This window comes from Stomoxys calcitrans, chromosome 4, assembly GCF_963082655.1.
Source record: "Stomoxys calcitrans chromosome 4, idStoCalc2.1, whole genome shotgun sequence".
NCBI lineage: Eukaryota > Metazoa > Arthropoda > Insecta > Diptera > Muscidae > Stomoxys > Stomoxys calcitrans.
This window is the reverse complement of record NC_081555.1, coordinates 98,716,012-98,737,135: the sequence shown is the minus strand read 5'-3', so window position 1 is coordinate 98,737,135 and position 21,124 is coordinate 98,716,012. Positions and strand designations below refer to the sequence as shown.

At 38.9% G+C, this 21,124-nt stretch overlaps 1 protein-coding gene across 1 annotated transcript in view; it reads right to left on the bottom strand.

The window, feature by feature from the left end:
* Positions 1-20,534, bottom strand: part of LOC106095995 (protein scalloped) — a 637,648-nt gene extending 617,114 nt beyond the window's left edge. The window contains exon 1 of the mRNA XM_059366792.1: positions 20,148-20,534. Within this exon, the coding sequence (XP_059222775.1) occupies positions 20,148-20,181 (34 nt within the window). The 5' untranslated portion in view covers positions 20,182-20,534. The remainder of the gene's footprint in view (positions 1-20,147) is intronic.
* Positions 20,535-21,124: the final 590 nt, after the last annotated feature.

The following is a 21,124-nucleotide window of genomic DNA, read 5'->3' as shown; positions in this document are numbered from 1 at the left end:
GTTTTGCATTATTATACCGATTTGTTTCTGGGGCGATTATGAAATGAATAAATGACACGATTTGTTGCTGTGTTTTTGTTTTTCATCGATGGTGGCTTCTTAAAGGAATTAAAATCACGTATTAAATATTTCGTTTTCTCGCTTTGGTTTGAGCCATGACTACGTTGTGGTAACGGCAAAACATGTAGACGTATCTGTGTATCTATCTGTCTCTATGTCTGTCTGTCTGGCTGTCTGGCCACTTGGGGTATATTTCATCCATAAATCCAGACAATAAACCCATTTTATTTAAAAAAAAAAAAACAAAAAAGAACAAAATCGCTAAAAAAAAAAAATTTTTTGCAATATTTTTATAAAAACTCATTTTAAAAAATAAGTTTTTTTTTAAACTTCAAATATTGTTTCATAATCTAGAAACAGACTCATATTCATTGAAAGTATCGCAAAGCTCTATTATTGTAAACAAAATTTTGTAGATATAACCATTGTTTCAAGAAAAAAAGGCACGTTCTTCGCTGACAATACATGAGAGCAAAACGAAGCGAACAACTTTGTTTTCATATTTCAGCTTTGTTTTCTTATATTTTTTTTTTATTTCTATCTCTCTCCCCACTACTGCAAGTGTGAATTATTGTGCAAAAATGCTGAAAAAGCACATTTTGTGAAAAAATAGTTCAAAACATACAAAACAAATGATTTTAAGCCCAAAAATAATGGGAACCAATGTGTCTTAGGGATCGGACTAAATAAATGGCCAAGGAAACGAAGTATAAAATAAAAAAAAAAAACTTCGAAACGGTTTATATGCATAAACTAAAAGGGCAAAATATGGGGTTTTAGTAGAAATCCATGGGCAACAGAAGTCCAACTTAAGGTTGAAGTCAGAAGATCGTTTTATAGGTCACTAGCCGAACCCGGCCCGCTCCGCTGCGCCTTCTTTAACTCTCTAATATCTTTTTAGGTTGGGGACACTTTGCCCTGAATGTTTATATCGAATTCGTGCCGCCTGCGTTTAAATCCTGGCGATAACATCGGACAAAATTTAAAGCGGTGGTTATCCCCTCTTAATGCTGGCGACATTTGCCATGCATGGTCATGTAAAAAAATTCGCCAAGAGATGTCGCACTGCGGCACGCTTTTCGGACTCGGCTATAAAAACAAAGTCCCCTATCATTTACTCCACTCCCGAATACCTTTCTATTGTATTGGTAAATATTTCCGGTTTAGAGAGACACTTGGCCCTTAATGTAAATATACGCTTCGTGCTCTACTTTCAATGAGCCTTTTAAATGAGCCCCATAATGTCATGATCGGTAAATAAATTCTGTTTGAGGGTGGAACAAAGTCCCTGGGGTCCGCCCCAGGGTGGATCAATCAACTTATTTGACTTTGATTTTGGAAAGAAAAGTGCCACCTAGACTTGAACGCAAATTTTAATGTTATATTCGTAATCTACTCTCAAAAACCTTTCATTTGAGTCCCATACAGACATGGTCGGCTAATATGCACATTGGAAGTACTTGGGGGTGGGGCGACCTCCTATTACTTGGACCTAATTTTGTATGCCAAATTTGTATTCTACTGTCGAATATTTTTCAGTTGAGGCCTATATTCACATTAACGTTTTTGGGCTGGGGAGGCCCGCTGGGTATTTGGACCCAAATTTTAATACGATATTCGTTTTCTAGTCTCCAATACCTTTCATGTGATACCAAAATTGTGCCTAACGATTTACTTTTGGTTTTTGATGGCGTTGTTGGGATAAGGAGGAGGGACCGCCTCCATCCGATATTTAAAAATTACATAGCCTATGTTTCCTTCCAGGCAAACTTACACAATCTGTGAAAAATTTAAGAAACTCAGTTCAGCCGTTTTTGAATCTACGGAACAAACAAAAAAACCAAGTCCCATATAGTAATGATGGGTCATATGCCCATTTAAAGCGTTTTTGGGGGGTAGGGTGACCCCCTATACTTCGATCTGATTTTATATGCCATATTCGTAATCTATTCCCGAATACCTTTAATTTGAGCCCCATATTGACATCTACGTCCAATATGTCTATTTGGGGGAATTTTGGGGTTGGGACGGCCCGATGGGTACTTAGACCCAAATTTTAATACTATATTTGTATTATATTTTGCAAAACCTTTCATTTGATACCCATATTGTCAGGATCGGTCCACTTTTGATTTTGGGTGGTGTTTTTGGGTAACGGGGCGGACCCTCCCCCCTCCGAAATCAACAAATTATAAAGCCTATTTCTGACTACTGACCATATTCGCAATCTACTCCCGAATGCCTTCCATTTGAGTCCCATATTGTCATGATCGTCCAAAACCCCTATTTTAGGGGGTTTTGGGGGTTGGGACGGCCCCATGGGTACTTAGACCCAAATTTTAATACTATATTCGTATTCTATATTCCAATACCTTTCATTCTATACCCATACTATCCCGATAGGTCCACTTTTGATTTTGGGTGGTGTTTTCGGGTAACGGGGGAGGGTCCGCCCCCCTTCCGAAATCAACAAATAATAAAGCATATTTCTGACTACTGACCATATTCGCAATCTACTCCCGAATGCCTTTCATTTGAGTCCCATATTGCCATGATCGTCCAAAACAACTATTTTAGGGGGTTTTAGGGGTTAGGGCAGCCCCCCAGTTACTTGGACCCAATTTTTAATATGAAATTCGTACTCTACTTCCAAATACCTTTCATTTGAGTCACATATTGTCCCGATCGGAGCACTTTTATTTTTGGGTAGTACTTTTGCGGTAAGGGGGAGGGTCCGCCCCCCTTCCGATATAAAAAAAAGAATACAGCATATGTTTTCTTCCAGACCAACCTACATTTCAAGGTAATCGGTTCAGCCGTTTTAGAGTCTATACGGAACAAACAAACATACCGACAAACAAACAAACACAAATTCAAATTTTATATGCAAGATATTTGTTGGCAGATTAATACCACATTCTTAGCAAGGATATCGGACGTTTATACCATAACTTAAAATACAAATTTTAGAGTTTCATTCGAATCGAAGAAAAAAGATATCCTCCGTGTGCGCAATTTGTCAAATCGACAGCTCTTCCCCGTTATGAACTGCTATGGACACCACTGTGCCCAGCAAATATCGTTCTTGTTTTTGTTTTTGGTTTTTAATTTATAACCCTTCTGCATGATACATTTTCAAGAAATGGAAAATTGGCCATTAATGTCTTAAAAATCATAAAATCTAGGCGACATTTAGGCAAAGAGGAAAATTCACAACCAACCAAGGAAAAAAACAACAACAACCTCTTTGACTGAATGCTAATTATAGACATTTGGAATAAACAAACAAATATTAGCATATTTTTTGGCCCCCGAAGGCAACGACACCGCACGAACGCCGCTGCCAACATCAACAAGAGCTCACGCACGTGAGAAGACACATAAACACACACAATAACACTATTATGCTCACTTACTTTTGGTAGGAGATGGGGATATTTTCCCAATACAAAGAAAAGTTACAGTGAACTGCAAAAGTGGGATTATAAAAAATTTTTTGTTTTAGAGAAAATTTTGTTTCTAGGAAAATTTTTGAGAAAACTGCATGGGAATTTAGCTTTTCATTGAATTTCTTGGAAATTTAAACTTTAGTGAACATGAAACTTTGGCGTAAGGCTGGTACTACGTCTTTCACCTTTGAAAACACCTATTTTTTGCGATTTTTTACTTACGCCTTAGTAGTTTGGTGGAGTGCTATGGAGAAAAAGTTCAACATAAGGTCCATATAAAAGGTTCAGAGAACAGGTCCGACCAATTGACATACAGATTAAGTGTGAGGCAGCCACTGCGACTATGAGATTCAAGGCGATGGGAGAATAGATTGAGAATTGGAGCAGCTCATACCATCGCGATATAATCGGGGCGACAATGGAAAACCTGGAAGGAAGATAAGAGGTTTCCGATCGGAGTGCAAGGCACTACTGCCATCGGCACAGTTTTGAACTGACGCAACCCTAGTATTGTCATCTTGAAGATCATGTTACACGGATGGATCAAAGCTAGAGGACAGCGTGGGCCTGGGAAGAACCCAGGGACTGAGATATTTTTTAGATTGCCAAACCATAATACGGTCCTGCAGGCGAAGACCGGGCGATCACGGAATGCGTAAATTTCAAAAGGATCACTTGAGGTCGAGTGCGAGGCACTGCTGCCATCGGCACAGTTTTGAACTGACGCAAACCTAGTATTGTCATCTTGAAGATTACGTTACACGGATGGATCAAAGCTGGGGGATAGAGTGGGTCTGGGGCTCTACATTGAGAACCCAGGGACTGCCATAAAGGCAATAATAACCAGGACGGTAATAACAACCAGGACGAACAGTCTTGAAGAGTAAGAAAGAGATTAACGCCTTCTATGAGGATGGCAAAATCCGCACCGCCACATCGGTGACGCACCATAACGGTGTAAAAGGGAATGAAAGTGCAGACTATTTGGAAGGGCAGTGAAGGCCAAAGGACTAATGTCAATAAACATGGTTAACCCAAAGCCTTTCGGGTTGATGCAGTCCGATTTAAGGTCGTAGGCGACAAAAGGTAGGCCAGCGAAAATCCTATGGGGGATCCAGTTCGTAAGAAGACGAGGCTATTACTGAAAAGAAGTAAGAAGGAGGTCAGTATAGTTATTGGTATCATGACGGGAGGCGACCGTAGCGCAGAGGTAAGCATAGGCGAGATGATGCCGAACGCCTAGGTTCGAATCCTAGCGAGACTATCAGAAAAAATTTTCAGCGGTGGTTTTCCCCTCTTAATGCTGGTAACATTTGTGAGGTACTATGCCATGTAAAACTTCTCTTCAAAGAGGTGTCGCACTGCGGCACGCCGTTCGGAGTCGGCTATAAAAAGGAGGCCCCTTATCATAGAGCTTAAAACTTGAAGAGGACTGCACTCATTGATATGTGAGAAGTTTGCCCTTGTTCTTTAGTGGAATGTTCATGGGCAAAATTTGCATTTGCAATGGTAACAAAACTACACCTACCGTTTTCCAAGGGAAATGGTAAACAAACTATCCTTTGGGTAAACTACCCAAAGGGAAAGCGTAGTAAAACCAACCTTTGCCATGGGAAGGGGTAATAAAACTACCCTTTCTTAAAGGAAGAGTAAACAGAACTACCCTTTCCCAAAGGAAAGTGTAACAGAACTACCCTTTCCGAAGAGAAATGGCAACACAACTATAATTTCCCAAGGAAAGGGTACTAAAATTACCTTGTCTTAAAGGAAAGGGTAATAAAACACCCCTTCCCAAGGGAAAGGGTAATAAAACTACACTTTTACCAGGACAAATGTAGCACAACAACCCTTCCCCAAGGTAAAGGGTAACCACCTTCCCCAAAGGAAAGAGTAACTGAACCACCCAGCCCAAGGGAAAAGGTAACAAGACCACCCTCCCCCAAGGGAAAAGGTTACAAAACTTCCCTTCCCCAAGGGAAAGAGGAAAAAACTACCCTATACAAGAGAAAGGGAAAAAACTACCCTATAAAAGAGAAAGGGTGTCAAAAGTACCCTTTTTTCTGGGAAAGGGTAATAAAACTATTTTCGTCAAAGAAAAGTGCTATAAAGCTACACTTTCCCAAACATCAAACTACCTTACCCCAAGAAAAACCAACCTTTGCCAAGGGAAGGGGTAATAAAACTACCCTTTCTTAAGGAAAAAGTAAACAGAACTGCCCTTTCCCAAAGGAAAGTGTAACAGAACTACCCTTTCCGAAGAGAAATGGCAACACAACTATAATTTCCCAAGGAAAGGGTACTAAAATTACCTTGTCTTAAAGGAAAGGGTAATTAAACACCCCTTCCCAAGGAAAAGGGTAATAAAACTACACTTTTACCAGGACAAATGTAGCAAAACTAACCTTCCCCAAGGCAAAGGGTAACCACCATCCCCAAAGGAAAGGGTAACTAAACCACCCAGCCCAAGGGAAAAGGTAACAAAACCACCCTCCCCCAAGGGAAAAGGTTACAAAACTTCCCTTCCCCAAGGGAAAGAGGAAAAAACTACCCTATACAAGAGAAAGGGAAAAAACTACCCTATAAAAGAGAAAGGGTGTGAAAATTACCCTTTCTTCATGCAAAGGGTAATAAAACTATCTTCGCCAAGGAAAAGTGTAATAAAGCTACACTTTCCCAAACATCAAACTACCTTACCCCAAGAAAAAGTGTAACAAAATTACCCTTGCCCCACTCGAAGGCAAGGGCAAAAAAAAACTGCCCTTCCCCTAAGGAAAGGGTAACAAAACTGGCGTTTCCCAAGAGAAAGGGTGAGCTACCCTACCCAAGGGAAAGGGTTGTAAAATTGCCCTTGCCCCTGGGAAAGGGTATTAAACTTCCTTCGACAAGAGAAAGGGGAAATAAAAAAAACTACACTTTCCCACACATCAAACTAACCTATCCCAAAGAAAAGTGTATCAAAACTACCCTTCCCCACATGAAAGCGTAGCAAAAAGGGGGAAGGGGAAAAACTACTCTCTCCAAGGGGAAAGCGTTGACTAACAAAACTACCCTTTCCAAAGGGAAAGGACAACAAAACTACCCCTCCCTAAGGGAAAAGGGTAAGAAAACTGCACTCCCCCAAGAGAAAGGACTATACTTTCCCTAGGGAAAGGGTAACAAAAATACCCTCTAACTACCTCCCTCCAAGGCAAAGGGCAACAAGACTACCCTTTCACAAGGGAAAAGGAAAACAACTACCCTTTCTCAAGGGAACAGGTAAAAAATTACCATCCCCAAGGCAAAGAGCAACAAAACTACCCCAAGGGAAAGGGTAGCAAAACTATACTTCCCCAAGGAAACGGGTAACCAAACTACACTTCCCCAAGGGAACGGGTAACAAAACTACCCTTCCCCAAATGAGAGGGTAATGAAAGTACCCTTTCCCAAATAAGAGGGTAATAAAACAGCCCTTTTCCAAGGGAAAGGGTATAAACACTACCCTTTTCAAAAGAAAAGGGTTTTAAAACTACCTTTGCCCAAGAAAAAGGGGTATTAAAACTGCTCTTGTCCAAGGGAAAGGGCAATAATACTAACCTTTTTCAAAGAAAAATGTATTAAAATTACCCTTACCCAAGGTAAGGGTAATAAAGCTACCCTCGCCCTAGGTAATAAAGCTACCCTCTCCGTCGCCCACTCCCTTGACTTGGACTGCGTCGAACCGAAAGGCTAACCAAGTTTATTGACGGCAGTCCTCTGGCATTCACCGCCAAATCGTCTGCCCTTTCATTTCCCCTTACTTCGTTATGGCCCGGCACCTAAACAAGGGAGATTTTCCCCACCCTCAAAGAAGGCTTTAATCTCCTTCTTACACTGCAAGACTGTTCGTGACCTTACCGCCGTGGTTGTTATTGCCCTTATGGCAATTTTAAATTTATTGAAGAAAATAAGTTTGCCCGTTACACCCTAATATCTCTATGATTTAATGAAAGGTTCACAATTTTTTGTTTTCCTTAAGTATATGCTGAAAGCTTGTTAACGCTTTTTTTCCTCATTTTGAAAAATTCTCTGTTCGTCTGTTAAAGACGTTGGTGATGGCAACGAATGGATTGCTGTACAATGCTGCAGATGATGAATTACAGCCATCCGCCGTTTTAACAAAGAATGGGGTGGACAGATTCTTAGAGTTTACCTCTCAGGTGTTTTCTTAGCATTGAATGGGGGAGGGGGGACCGGTAAGTTGTATCACCTCTCTCACAGTGGGTGTTTGGCTTGCAGGTGTTGTGGCCTCACAACATTCCCAATGGGGTTTTCCTGCCTGGCATTTACCAATTTTTTGTTTTTCTCCGCTATAATGACAGCGTGCTCACAAGAGCGTTCTTTGCCGCCTTTTGGCGCTGTTTTTCGCCAAGATTTATGCGTTGCGTTGTTTGGCGCTATTTTGACTTTTTGGCTGTTTGGTGCGTGCGTCTGATATTAACGTTAATTACAGCCCAAATTTATGAGGCAAAAATGGTGTTTTAGTGTGCGTTTCGTTTTTTTTTTTTTTTTTGTTTTTGTTCTCTCCATTTCTTTTTTGGTGTGTAAATTTTGACGAGTTCTCTAAATTTATTTGGCGTTTGGGTAAAGTGTGGGCAGTTTATTTTGTTGCAGCAAAACGCGGTTTAAGTTTTTTTCCCCCCAAATGATTTATTTGCATAAAAATTAGCTACAATTTATTTGTTGTGAGTTGAAAAGAAGCATAAATTTAGAAGAAAACTTTTGAAAGAAAAACGCTTGGCAATTGTTATTAGATTGCTACGGGACTTGTGGTTATGTTTGAAGGTTGATTTACCGAATAGAATCCATTATCATAATTCTTAAAAGCTATGGAGGGGTAAAGGCATAGGGGGCTTAAACTACACGATTCAATCGGTTGTTAAGTCATTAAAGGTTGTTTTATAGGAAACTAACTCAAGATTGTTATCAGAAAAGCGAGAGTGTTTACTTTAATCTAAGGGGATATATCACACCATTGGCAGAAGCGTTTCATTGAATGGTAAGTTCAACTCACCGGTTCATCATCGATTAGTTAGAGTTCCGATTCAATGAAACGATTCTGCCAATTGTATATTCAAACAAATTACATTACGATTCAGACCATAAATTAATTCAATGCTTAACATTGTAGAAGTCATTGTGCAATATTTCAGTTCATTCGGATAAAAATTGCTTCTTGAGCCTCTACATGGCGGAGATCGGTTTATATGGGAGCTGTTTCAAGCTTTAGATCTATTTAGAACATGTAAGACACGTATGTTGAAGGTCATGGGAGAAGCCATTGTACAAAATTTCTTCCAAATCGGATAAGAATTGCGCCCTCTAGGGGCTTAAGAAATCAAGATTCCTGATCGGCTATATCAGGTTATGTACCGATTTGCGCTTTACTCCTTCGAAAGTAAGTGTGCTTTCGACAGACGGACAGATGGATGGACAGATGGACGGACGGACGGACGGATGGACAGACGGACGGACAGACGGACGGACGGACGGACAGACGGACGGACGGATGGACGGACGGATGGACGGACGAATGGACGGACGGATGGACGGACGGATGGACGGACGGATGGACGGACGGATGGACGGACGGATGGACGGACGGATGGACGGACGGATGGACGGACGGATGGACGGACGGATGGACGGACGGATGGACGGACGGTGGACGGACGGACGGATGGACGGACGGATGGACGGACAGATGGACGGACAGATGGGCAGACGGACGGACGGACGGATGGACGGACAGATGGGCAGACGGACGGATGACTGGACAGACGGACGGACGGCTGGACAGACGGACCTCGGACAGACGGACCTCGGACAGACGGACGGACGGATGGACGGACGGATGGATAGACGGACGGATGGACGGACGGATGGACGGACAGACAGAAGGACGGACGGACGGACGAACAGACGGACGGACGGCTGGACAGACGGACCTCGGACAGACGGACCTCGGACAGACGGACCTCGGACAGACGGACGGACAGGCGGATGGACTGACGGACGGACTGACGGACTGACGGACGGACGGACGGACGGACGGACGGACGGACATGGATAGATCGACGTGAAATGTCATAACGATCAAGAATATATATACTTTATGGGGTCTTAGACGCATATTTCGAGTTGTTACAAACAGAATGACGAAATTAGTATACCCCCATCCTATGGTGGAGGGTATACAAATAAAATATTGGAATTTCCTTACGATTGCTTGAGGTATTATTTTTTAGCTTTCCCACCCTTCCCATTGCCATAGTTTTCAAATACCCCAGATATCGGAAATGGGTAGGGCGATTTAAGCGAAATTTTGTTTGCACACTTGCAAATGCAAATGTGCCCATGAACATTCCATTAAGAAACTGGGGCAAACTTCTCACATATCAATGAGTGCTGTCCAACTCAATTTTAAGCTCAGTGATAGGGGACCTCTTTTCTATAGTAGAGTCTGAACAGCGTACCGCAGAGCGACACCTCTTTGGGGAGAAGTTTTTACATGGAAAAGTACCTCACAAATGTCGCCAGCATTAGGAGGGGAAAACCACCGCTGACAAATTTTCTAATGTTCCCGCCAGGATTTGAACCCAGGTGTGCAGCTCCATATGCGGACATACTAACCTCTGCGATCCAGTGGCCTCCACACACACACACTTACAGTAACCTAAAAACAAATTTTTGGAATCAAAATCTGGGGTGGGGTGCCTAAGAGGGCCGCCCACCTCCAAAACACGCTAAATGGATTTATAGACCAATCACTACAATATGGGTATCAAATTAAAGATATTTGAGAGTAGAAAACGAATCTGATATTCAATTGTGGATCCCCAAAAAATACCCCTCAAATCGGACATATTTACTGACCATGGCTGTAAATTGCAAATTGCAATTTTTGCCTATTAACATTCCACTAAGGAACAGGGGCAAACTTCTCACATATCAATGAGTGCAGTCCGTTTCAAGTTTAAGCTCAATGATAAGGGGCCTCCTTTTTATAGCCGAGTCCGAACGGCGAGCCGCAGTGCGACACCTCTTTGGAGAGAAGTTTTACATGGCATAGTACCTCACAAATCTCGCCAGCATTAGAAGGGGAAAACCACAGATGAAAAATTTTTTTTTCTGATGGTCTCGCCAGGATTCGAACCTAGGCGTACGGTGGCCGGATCTAAAATAACCTGGCTGTACGGATCTAAAATGATAGATCTTTGGGAGTAGAGCACGATATTGACTTTCACTTTTAGGACCAAGTCTCTGGAGGTCCACCACACCCCCAAACAAGACTTTTAATTACTTGGGGTTAATATATGAGACACTTGAGAGTAGTAGTTTACTATTGACTATCAACGTGTGCGGTAGTTAATTAAACAGCTGATACAAAAAGGAAAATAAATAAAACAAACCAATTTGTTGGAATTTATTTCCATTAAAATGAACAATAAACGTAAACAATATTGGGGAAACAACCCACGATTCAAAGTTCCTAAGACTATGGATAGAAACTCTAATCGTTTCAGTTGTTTATCTGATCTCGACGAAAGTGACGACAACAGTTCCATAATGGATGCAAACCAAAACATTTCTATTGAAGATAAGATTCCACCAATTATTGTAGATAATTGCCATAGCTTCAGTTCAGTTATCAAACTTTTTGGTACCAAATGCAATTATAAGAGGATGTCAATTGGAACAAAACTTGGGCCGAGTACCCTAGCATATTATGATGAAATCATAAAATATCTCAAAGAAAAGAAAATGAAATTTTATACTCATCCAGTATTGGATAGAAAAGCTTTTAAACTGGCCTTATTTGGGCTTCCACAGCTGGAGACTGCTTTCATAATTGAAGAGTTCAACACGAAGTACAACATTCAACCAACGAAGGTTACAGAGGTTAAAACCGCTCGTTCCAACGTCGACGACGCATTATACATGCTTGAGTTTGATCGCACTAAAATTTCGAAGAGAGAAGTTCGTAAAATACGCTACGTTTGTGGAATCGTCGTTTACTGGCGAAACCCACAAAAAAGATCCAGGGGCCCCACACAATGCTCCAAATGTGCCATGTTTGGCCATGGTTCCTCAAACTGTTTTAGAGATAATGCGTGCTTGGGTTGTGGTGGGCCCCACGACTATTCAGTATGTCAATTACAAAAAGCCCCCAAGGATGATGCTGTTGTGTACAAATGTTTTAATTGTGCTAAGAGGAATTTAAAACATGTAAACCATCGTGCGGATGACCCACGTTGCCCTTCTCGAAAGGAGTATATGGAAATTCGACAAAAGGTAACTGCAAACCGAAAATATAACAAATTTATTCCGTCTCAAGACTTTAGCATGTCAAATGACGACTTTCCATCTACAAGTCGTCAAGCTGCGCAATTTCAAGTGCCTTCCTGGCCCAAGAATGACCACAACAGTAAAAATGTTCCATTATCGAACTCGAACAATAGAACTAATGACGATTTGTCAAACGATAAAATTATGGAAATATTTTTCGAAGCAATAGATGCATTGGAAAAATGCACAAATAAATTTGATAAAATGAGAGTACTAGGAAATATGCTTCGTCATGTCATATAATCCTAATATAATAAATCGATTAAATGTTATGCACTGGAACTCACAAGGCATAACGAATAGAAATTCTGTTATTGAATTGGAACACTTCTTGCACCAAAAGCAAATCCACATAGCCTTAATTAATGAGACTTTTTTAAAAGAGCATCATAAATTCAAAATAACCAACTATAAAATATACAGAGCCGACAGACCAACGCACGGTGGAGGCGTACTAATTGCAATTAAAAACAAAATACCACATCAAATATTGCCTCATATCCCAACATACGAATTGGAAAACATTTCGATACTAATTAACATTGACCATAGACCAATAAGATTAATTGCAGCTTATAGCCCGAAATATACAGCCAATTTTGCTCATGACATAGATAAAATGACGTCTATATCAGAAGATTATTTAATTTTTGGAGATTTAAACGCGCATCATAAAAGCTGGAATTGTTTCCACAACAATTCTGCCGGAAACTGTTTATTCAATAATCAACTTCAATCGAATTTTTACATCTATGCGCCTACAGAATTCACAAGATATCCACAGGGAACATTGGCGAAGCGCCCTTCAGTTGTTGACATTTTATTAACAAATTCCAGCATTAATATTTCACCGCTTGAGACACATCCAGGTGAGCTCCAATCGGATCATGTTCCCATCACATGCCAAATATACGGCCAAGTTTCTGAAAGACGAATTTTAGTACCACAACTAAAACTTGCTGACTGGAATGCCATACAAAACTGGGCTGAAAATAAAATACAAAGCCTTAGCATAGAGCCTTTAAATATCTCATTAACAAATATTGAAATTACCTTATCCCGAATAACGAAAATTGTCCAAGGCGCCGCAGAAAAGGTTCCAAAAGTCGAAAAACAAGCTTGGCAGCAACGATTGTCTCGATTAACTATATATTTAATCGGGCAAAGACGAAGATATACCAGAAAGTTACAAAGATCCAATAATGTTCAAGAAAGAATCTACCTTACATGTGTCTTGAAACAGCTGTCGAAACTGATCAGCTGGCACACTTGTCAAGACAGAAATAACAGCTGGAATAATTTTCTACAAGGGTTGCCACCTGGTAGGAAAAAGTTTTGGGCAATAACGAAGGCCATAAAAGGGAAAAAATGCTCAGTTGGAAATTTAAAATCAAACGGAACTGATGTCTTATGCAACACAGATAAAGCAAACCTTATAGCTGACTCGTTTGAAAATGCACATAAAACCACTTTGAGTTCACATTCCTCTGTTGAAGGTAAGGTTGAAAAACATATTCAATGGTTAAATTCACAACGAATTCCAAACACTGCAAATGAAGCACTTACGACTAGTAATGAAATCAAATTAATAGTTAGCCAATTAAAAAATAACAAAGCCGCTGGAGTCGATGGCATAAAAGCAATATTTTTGAAAAAAATGCCTGAAATATTTTTTCATAAACTGGCCATCATTTTCAACTGGTGTATTTTAAACGGTTATTTCCCAATGCAATTTAAAAAGGCGAAAATTGTTCCAGTCTTAAAGGCTGGCAAAGACGCAAAGCAAGCAGCTAGCTACAGACCAATCAGCATTTTATGTGGTCTAGATAAAGTATTCCAGAATTGTAGAGTATTCGGAGAACAATCGTATTATTAATAAGGAGCAATTCGGATTTAGAAGAGATCATTCTACTATTCACCAACTTAAACGAGTTTTAAATTATATTAAAACTAACAAGGAAAATCGGAAATCAACGGGTGTTGTTTTTCTTGATATAGAAAAGGCATTTGATTCTATTTGGCATAATGGACTTATTTTTAAGATGAACCAGTTTGGATATCCTATTTATTTGCAAAAAATGATACAAAGTTTTCTATTGGGAAGATCATTTATTGTAACAGTAGGTGAAGGAATATCCACAGAACGTTCAATTCCAGCAGGTGTCCCCCAGGGCTCAATTCTCTCGCCCCACTTATACTCCATCTTTACTGCGGACTTTAGTATCCCAAGAAATCAAAAGGCAGCGTTTTATGCGGATGACTCTGCCCTAATCACTTCAGGAAAAGTTTCGAATGCTTTAGTCAAGAACATGAAAAAGGCGATAACTGTTTCTCAAAAATATTTTGACAGATGGAAAATCAAGATCAACTCCGCCAAAACAAAAGCAATAATTTTTCCTTATAACAAATCGCCAAAAAGAATTCCTAGTATTCAGTTGTCGGTGAATAATGAGATCATTCCCCTGGAGGATTCGGTGAAATATTTAGGCGTGTTATTCGACAAAAAACTCAACTTTAATGCCCACATATCTTATATTTCTGGGAAAGCTATAAAATGCGGACGAGCATTGTTTCCGCTGTTAAACAGAAAATCAAAACTAAATGTCAAAAATAAAACACTAATTTATAAAATGTGTATCCGGCCGATCATTACTTACGGTTGCCCAATTTGGTCAACACAGATGACACAAACGAATCTCAAAAAACTTCAAGTCATTCAAAACAAAAACCTAAAATGTATCTTAAATCTACCAAGAAGATTTCCAACGAATACATTACATTCAAGATTTAATTTTAAGTTGTTATCTGAAATATTTAATGAAATTTCACAAAGATTTGAAGATAGATGCAGATCTTCACATATCCATTTAATAAGACATTTGTACGGTTAACCATATTTACATCTTTTATAACAAAAAGATGATTAAAGTGGTTGACTGAAAATTTCTTTAAATTTTGTAGATTATCAAAGGTTTTGCCTATCTTTTTCCTTACATGGCTCTTTTACTAGGTATTTATTTTTCTATTATATTATAAGCCTTACTTGATGCAATACTATATGTAAAATCTCATAATATGTTATATTGAAAATCTTATATTTTAACTTTGTAACATGGATAGTGATAAATAAAAAAAAAAAAAAAAAAAAAAAACACTTGAGAGTTGAAAAATCCACAGGAAAACTGGAATACATTTTCAACTCAAATTAGGCAGAAATTTACAAATTTTGTATACTTTTCTCCAACATAGCATTATCGGGTGCAGCAAAGCGGGCCGGAATCAGCTAGTCTATATATAAGGGATAATTTTCTGAAGCTACAAACTTGAAATTTAGCATAGAGGTCACTCTTAGTATGAAGGTGCGAGATAAGGTTGGATGTTTTAAAATTCGAACTAGAACATATCAAAATTAGTAAATTCCTTAACACAGCATTGCTATTGCTTTTCAGTTAAGACTCATTTGTTTGTGCGAATGCAAAGCTATTTTAAACCAATATGAGTTAGGTAGACCCCGGGGAAACCCGTTAGGTGGGTACAAGACAATGAGTATACCCATACTCAAAAATTATTACTGTGGTCGTCCTCACAAATAGATTGGCATAATAAAGGGTGATTTTTTAACTATTATCTTTTGATTTTAACACCTTACATTCGTTTCGAGTTTTGTTTCACGGTCTACCATCTTCAGTTTGGTCTATTATTTAGCCATGAATGGCCTTACAAAGGAACAGGTCTTGCAAATTATTGAATTTTATTATCAAAATGCGTGCTCTGTTAGGAAAGTTCATCGTGCGCTTCTTCCATTCCATCGACGAAGCTCATTTTTGGCTCAATGGGTACGTAAATAAGCAGAATTGTCCATTTTGGAGTGAAGATCAGCCAGAAGCATTGCAAGAGCTACCAATGCATCTAGAAAAAGTCGCAGTTTGGTGCGGTTTATGGGCTGGTGGCATCATTGGACCGTACTTCTTCAAAGATTATGCTAATCTTAACGTAACTGTGAATGGTGAGCGCTACTGTGAGATGATATCCAACTTTTTTTGCCCAAAATGCAAGAGCTTGACTTGTATGGCATGTGGTTTCAACGCGATGGTGCCACAGCTACACAGCACGCGTAACAAGGGACTTGTTGAGAGGGGAGTTCGGTCAACATTTTATTTCACTTTCGGAACCGATCAATTGGGTGCTTAGATCGTGCGATTTTTTTGTGGGCTACGTTAAAGCTCATATCAGACAGATGGAGGCCACCGTAGCGCAGAGGCTAGCATGTCTGCCTATGACGCTGAACGTCTGGGTTCGAATCCTGGCGAGACCATGAGAAAAAATTTTCAGCGATGGTTTCCCCTCCTAATTCTGGCAATATTTGTGAGGTACTATGCCATGTAAAACTTCTCTCCAAAAAGGTGTCGCACTGCGGCACGCCATTCGGATTCGGCTATAAAAAGGAGGCCCTTTATCATTGAGCTTAAACTTGAATCGTACTGCACTCAATGATATGTGAGAAGTTTGCCCCTGTTCCTTAGTGGAATGTTCATGGGCAAAATTTGCATTTGCAGAGTGATACAGACGAGACCGCTTCAATTGATGCATTGAAAGACAACATTGAAGCATTTATTTGTTATATACCGGTCGAAATGTTGGAAAGGATATGCCAAAATTGGACTAAGCGGATGGACCATTTGAGACGTAGACACGGGCAACATTTGCATGAAATAATCTTCAAGCATTAAATTATATGGACAGTCCTATCGATTCAAATAAAGATTTTATGCATTTTTCGGAATTTTATGTGCTTTTTTTCTACGAAAAACTTTCTTGTAGCTCTTAAAAGAAACAGCCACATCCGCAGATCGGTTTATTTGGTTTATAAAACGATTCGGATCATATTTGGTATGAATGTTGAAAGTCATAACACAAGTCTTTGCTCCAAATTTCAGCTAAATCGTATGAAAATTGAGGCTTCTAAGGGCTCAAGAAGTCAAATCGGGGGATCAATTTATAATGGGGCTATATCCAAATCTAAACCGATATGGCCGATTTGTAGAGATGGGTGATGGGTAAATACCCAAAAGGTATTTATCCGATAAATTGGGTTAATTGGATAAATACCCGGATATTTACACATTTATACCCAAAAGCTGGGTATTTATAATTTTGCAGATATCTTGGGTATAAAAAAACATCATTTCGTATTCTTTGTATATAAATCTGATCTTCTGATCTCATGAAATCGGATTTTTATTATATTGGATTGCCCAAAAAGTAATTACGGATTTTTCATATAGCCGGCGTTGACAAATTTATTCACAGCTTGTGACTCTGTAATTGCATTCTTTCTTCTGTCGGGTATCAGCTGTTACTTTTAGCTTGCTTTAGAGAAAAAGTGTAAAAAAGTATAATTGATTAAAGTTCATTCTAAGTTTTATTAAAAATGCATTTACTTTCTTTTAAAAAATCCGCAATTACTTTTTGAGCAACCCAATACATAGCCGCTATATAGACCAATCTTCAGACTTAAAGTCTTGAGGCAATAAATTGGTAATTTTTCATTCGATTTCAATGAAATTTGGCACAGTGGGTTCTGGTAGACCCCTATTCAAATAAATACACAAAAAAGGTATTTATAGGGTAAATACCCAAGCGTTGGGTATTCAACCGGTAGAAACCCATCTCTACCCATTTGCAATCGTCAAATATCTACATCAATAAGAAGTATCTGTGCAAAGTTTCAAGCGGCTAGCTTTACGCGTTCGATCACTATCGTGGTTTTTCGCCAGACGGACGGACGGCTGGATGGACAGACGAAAATGGCTAAATCGACTAAGAATGATAAGACGATCCAAAATATATATCCTACTAGCCAAAGTTTAACTCTCTAATATATTTTCAGGGTGGGACACTTCGCCCTGAATGCGGATATCGAATTCGTGCCATTTTAGCCTATGATGCTGAACGCGTTCGAATCCTGGCCAGAACATCGGACAAAGCGGTGTTTATCCCCCCTTAATGTTGGCGACATTTGCGAGGCCATGCATGGTCATTTAAAAAATTTTCCCAAAAGAGGTGTCGCACTGCGGGACGCCGTTCGAACTCGGCTATAAAAAAGTCCCTTATCATAGAGTTTCAAATTGAATCAGAAAACACTCATTGATGTGTGAGAAGTTTTCCCCTGCTCGGTTCCTGGTGTTTTTAAAAATTAGGGTAATGAGAAGTGTTCATTAGGGGAGGGATGGCACCTCAGACATTTCGACTCAAATATGGATGTCAAATTCGTGCTGCATTTCCAAATCCCTTTAATTATAGCCTCCACCATAAGATGGGGGGTATACTAATTTTGTCATTCTGATTGTAACTACTCGAAATATTCGTCTGAGACCCCATAAAGTATATATATTCTTGATCGTCGTGACATATTATGTCGATCTAGCCATGTCCGTCTGTCTGTCCGTCCGTCCGTCCGTCTGTCGAAAGCACGCTAACTTCCGAAGGAGTAAAGCTAGCCTCTTGAAATTTTGCACAAATACTTCTTATTAGTGTAGGTCGGTTGGTATTGTAAATGGGCCATATCGGTCCAGGTTTTGATATAGCTGCCATATAAACCAATCTTGGGTCTTGACTTCTTGAGCCTCCAGAGGGCGCAATTCTTAACCGATTGGGATGAAATTTTGCACGACGTATTTTGTTATGACATCCAACAACTGTGCTAAGTATGGTTCGAATCGATCCATAACCTGTTATAACTGTCATATAAACCGATCTTGGGTCTTGACTCCTTGAGCCTCTATAGTGCGCAATTCTTAACCGATTGAAATGAAATTCTGCACGACGTGTTTTGTTGTGATTTCCAACAACTGTGCCAAGTATGTTTCGAATCGGTTCATAACCTGATATAGCTGTCATATAAACCAATCTTGGGTCTGGACTTCTTGAGCCTCGAGAGGGTGCATTTCTTATCCGATTGGAATGAAATTTTGCATGACGTGTTTTATTATGATATCCAACAACTGTGCCAAGTATGGTTCGAATCGGTCCATAACCTGTTATAGCTGTCATATAAACCGATCTTGGGTCTTGACTTCTTACGCTTCTAGAGGGCGCAATTCCTATCCGATTTGGCTGAAATTTTGCACGACGTATTTTATTCTTACTTTCAACAAATGGGCCAAATAAGGTTCAAATCGCTTCATAACCTGATATAGCTGTCATATAAACAGATCTGGGGACTTGACTTCTTGAGCTTTTAGAGGGCGCAATTCCTATCTGATTTGGCTGAAATTTTGCACGACGTATTTTATTCTTACTTTCAACAACTGTGCCAAATATGGTTCAAATCGGTTCATAACCTGATATAGCTGCCATATAAACCGATCTTGGGTCTTGACTTCTTGAGCCTCTAGAGGTCGCAATTATTATCCAATTTGCCTGAAATTATGTGCGACGGATCCTCTCATGACCATCAATTGACGTGTTTATTATGGTCTGAATCGGTCTATAGCCTGATACAGCTCCCATATAAATCGATCTCTCTATTTTAATTATTGAGCCCCCAAAGGGCGCAATTCTCATTCGAATTGGCTGACATTTTACACAGGTCTCCAGCATATAATTAAATTGTGGTCCAAACCGGACCCTATCTTGATATCGCTCTAAAAGCAGAGCAAATCTTTTTTTATACCTTTTTTGTGCCTAAGAAGTGATGCCGGGAAAAGAACTCGACAAATGCGATCCATGGTGGAGGGTATATAAGATTCGGCCCGGCCGAAATTGTTTTGTTTCTTTTTTACTTGTTTGTTTTTTTTTTTTTTTGATTTTCTCCCACAGTGGGTTACGGAATGGCATATGCCAAATTTCGTGTGGATCTGTTAAAAATCACCACATTATTACCATATTACAGAAAATCTGTTAAACATGTATATGGGAGCTATATCTAAATCTATGAAATTCAGTAATCAAGAGTCTTATGAAAATCCTTCGTGTCGAATTTCGTGAGGTTCAGTCAAGAAATAACCACATTGTTGCAATATTAAACCAAATCGGATGAACCTACATATGGAAGTTATATCCAAATCTGAACCGATTTTATCCAATTTCAAAAGGTCTCTAAGCCAAAAAACCAAATTTGAAAATAGGCGAATGAAAATTGCGATTTGTACACAAAAAAAAAAAAAAAACATTGACACCTAGACAGACGGACATTTCTAAATCGATTCAGAAAGTGATTCTGAATCGATCGTTATAGTAATCAGATTTTTTTTTTAACATTTGCTTACTTACGTTTATAAAGAAATTTAGAATAATCGCAATCCATGGTGCTGAGATGCTGACTGCTTTCTTGTTGCTTGATTAACGGCAAGTGGATGTTTAAAGAAAATATTCTGCAAAGCCGACGGAATATTCAGCAAAATTCCAGCTTTTTATATGAAACCGATTTTTTGTGTAAATTTTATTCGTAACTATTTCACTCAATGGGGTATTTTTCTTTTTCTTCTTGGTTAAGCACTATTTGAAGGATTTTTTTTTTATAAAAATTTTATGCACAAATTTTCACATGTGAAATTTTTAGTAATTTTTTTAAAATTTTTAAACTTCACCAAAAAACTTTCAAACTGATTTTTACACACAAATTAATACAAAAAGGAACACCAAAACTATTTTTGAAGAATTTTTACACTATTTTATTTTCATAAAAAACAGTTCTTATTACAAATTTTTTATCTATACAATGCCATAAATCATAAATTTATGGATATTTTTAGTTTAACTTTAATGAAGAACGACGACATTTTGATAAATTGTTTGCTGTTAGAAAACTTTTTTTCTAATTTTTCAATATTTCAAAAGTTTAACTTTTTTTCTATTTTTTTGCTATTTTGTTTTTAGAAATATGTTAACATATTCAATTTGTTGTCATTATTTTTTTTTTTTTTTGCTTATTGTTTAGATTTTTTTCACTTTTATCTTTCGACCTGCTTTCTTTTTCCGTCGGCAAAATTTTTTGTTTTTTTTATTTTTATTTCTTGCCACCACTCGTTTCATGTGGTGTTTTTGTTCTTTTGTTTTGTATTTCGATTTTTGTGTGTGTTTTTGTTTTTTATTTTTTTCTTTTTAATTTGTGAAGGCGGGGCGGAATTGTTGTTTAATCACTAAATTAATGGCAAATTTGTTGCCAAACACTTGTCTCGAACACGTTTGGCTTTCATTTCGTCAGGCCTGTCGAAGAATGGCCAGACAAATGTTCTTTAGCGATGACT